General features: G+C 64.5%; 1 protein-coding gene across 1 annotated transcript; it reads left to right on the top strand.

Moving 5' to 3' along the window:
• Positions 1-1,370, top strand: BBK36DRAFT_1087233 (glycoside hydrolase family 55 protein; the record flags this gene model as incomplete). Its single annotated transcript, XM_024888974.1, has 1 exon — positions 1-1,370. A coding segment is annotated over one exon (1,370 nt), but the record flags the coding sequence as incomplete, so codon positions are not given.

A 1,370-nucleotide genomic window follows, 5' to 3' on the forward strand; every position in this document is an offset into this window, starting at 1 on the left:
ATCCCGCCGGGCACTTACACGCTGTCCAACACGCTCAACATGCGCACCGACACGATCCTCATGGGCGACGCCACCAACCCGCCCGTGATCAAGGCCGCGGCCGGCTTCAGCGGCAATTACCTTGTCAACGGCCAGGATCCGTCCACGGGCGTGTCCGGCGAGCTCTCGTTTGCCGTCGGCCTGAAGAACGTCGTCCTGGACACCACGGCCGTCAGTGCCACGTCGAGCATCTCTGCCCTGTACTGGGGCGTTGCCCAGGCCGCTCAGCTGCAGAACGTCAAGATTGTCCTTGCGCCGTCAAGCGGTGGAAAGGGTCACACCGGCATCCAGCTCGGCCGAGGATCGACCCTCGGCCTCGCGGACGTGAGGATCGAAAACGGCCAGACGGGAATCTGGCACAACGGCCACCAGCAGGCGCTGTACAAGAGCATCTACTTCTACCGCAACACGGTGGGCATGCTCATCAGCGGCGGCAACACAATCACGCTGCTGAACCCGACCTTTGACACCGTCGGCACCGGCGTCTCCAACACGGGCGGCAGCCCCTTCATCGGCATCGTCGACGCCACGTCCATCAACTCGGGCGTCACCTTCAGCACCACCGTCTACCCGTCCATCGTCATCGACAACCTGACCAAGGACACGAGCTCCGACGTCGTCGTCCTGCGCGGCTCGACGGCCCTCGGCGCCTCGTCCCACGTGGTCAACTACAGCTACGGCAACACCGTCGGCCGCAACCCCATCTACGGCGCCGTCTCCGGAACCGCGGGCCGGCCCGCCGCCGTCGCCCCCGGCGGTCGCATCCCGGCCGTTGCCGCGCCCAACTTTGCGCAGAACCCCGTCACGGACTTTGTCAACGTCAAGGACCCCAGCCAGAACGGCGGCCAGACCGTCAAGGGCGACGGCTCGACGGACGACTCGGCGGCCCTCAACAAGGTGCTGCAGTTTGCTGCCGCCAACAACAAGATTGCGTATTTCCCCTTTGGCGACTACCGCGTGCTTTCGACTCTTGTGGTGCCTGTTGGCTCGAGGCTGGTTGGTGAGGCCTGGGCGACGGTTTCCGGTGGTGGCAACCTGTTCAAGGACGCCTCTAACCCGAAGCCCGTTGTTCAGGTTGGCAACGCTGGCGACGTCGGTGTTGCCCAGATCCAGGACATGCGATTCACCGTCTCTGATGTGTTGCCGGGCGCCATCATCGTCCAGTTCAACGCTGCCGGCTCCAAACCCGGTGACGTCGCGCTCTTCAACTCCCTCGTCACCGTTGGAGGAACCCGAGGCGCGGATGCCCTGACCAACAGCTGCGGCAAGGCCAGCAGCGAATGCAAGGCTGCCTTCATCGGCCTCCACTTCACCGAGAGCTCGTCTGCCTA

The sequence above is a fragment of the Trichoderma citrinoviride genome, assembly GCF_003025115.1.
Source record: "Trichoderma citrinoviride strain TUCIM 6016 unplaced genomic scaffold BBK36scaffold_345, whole genome shotgun sequence".
NCBI lineage: Eukaryota > Fungi > Ascomycota > Sordariomycetes > Hypocreales > Hypocreaceae > Trichoderma > Trichoderma citrinoviride.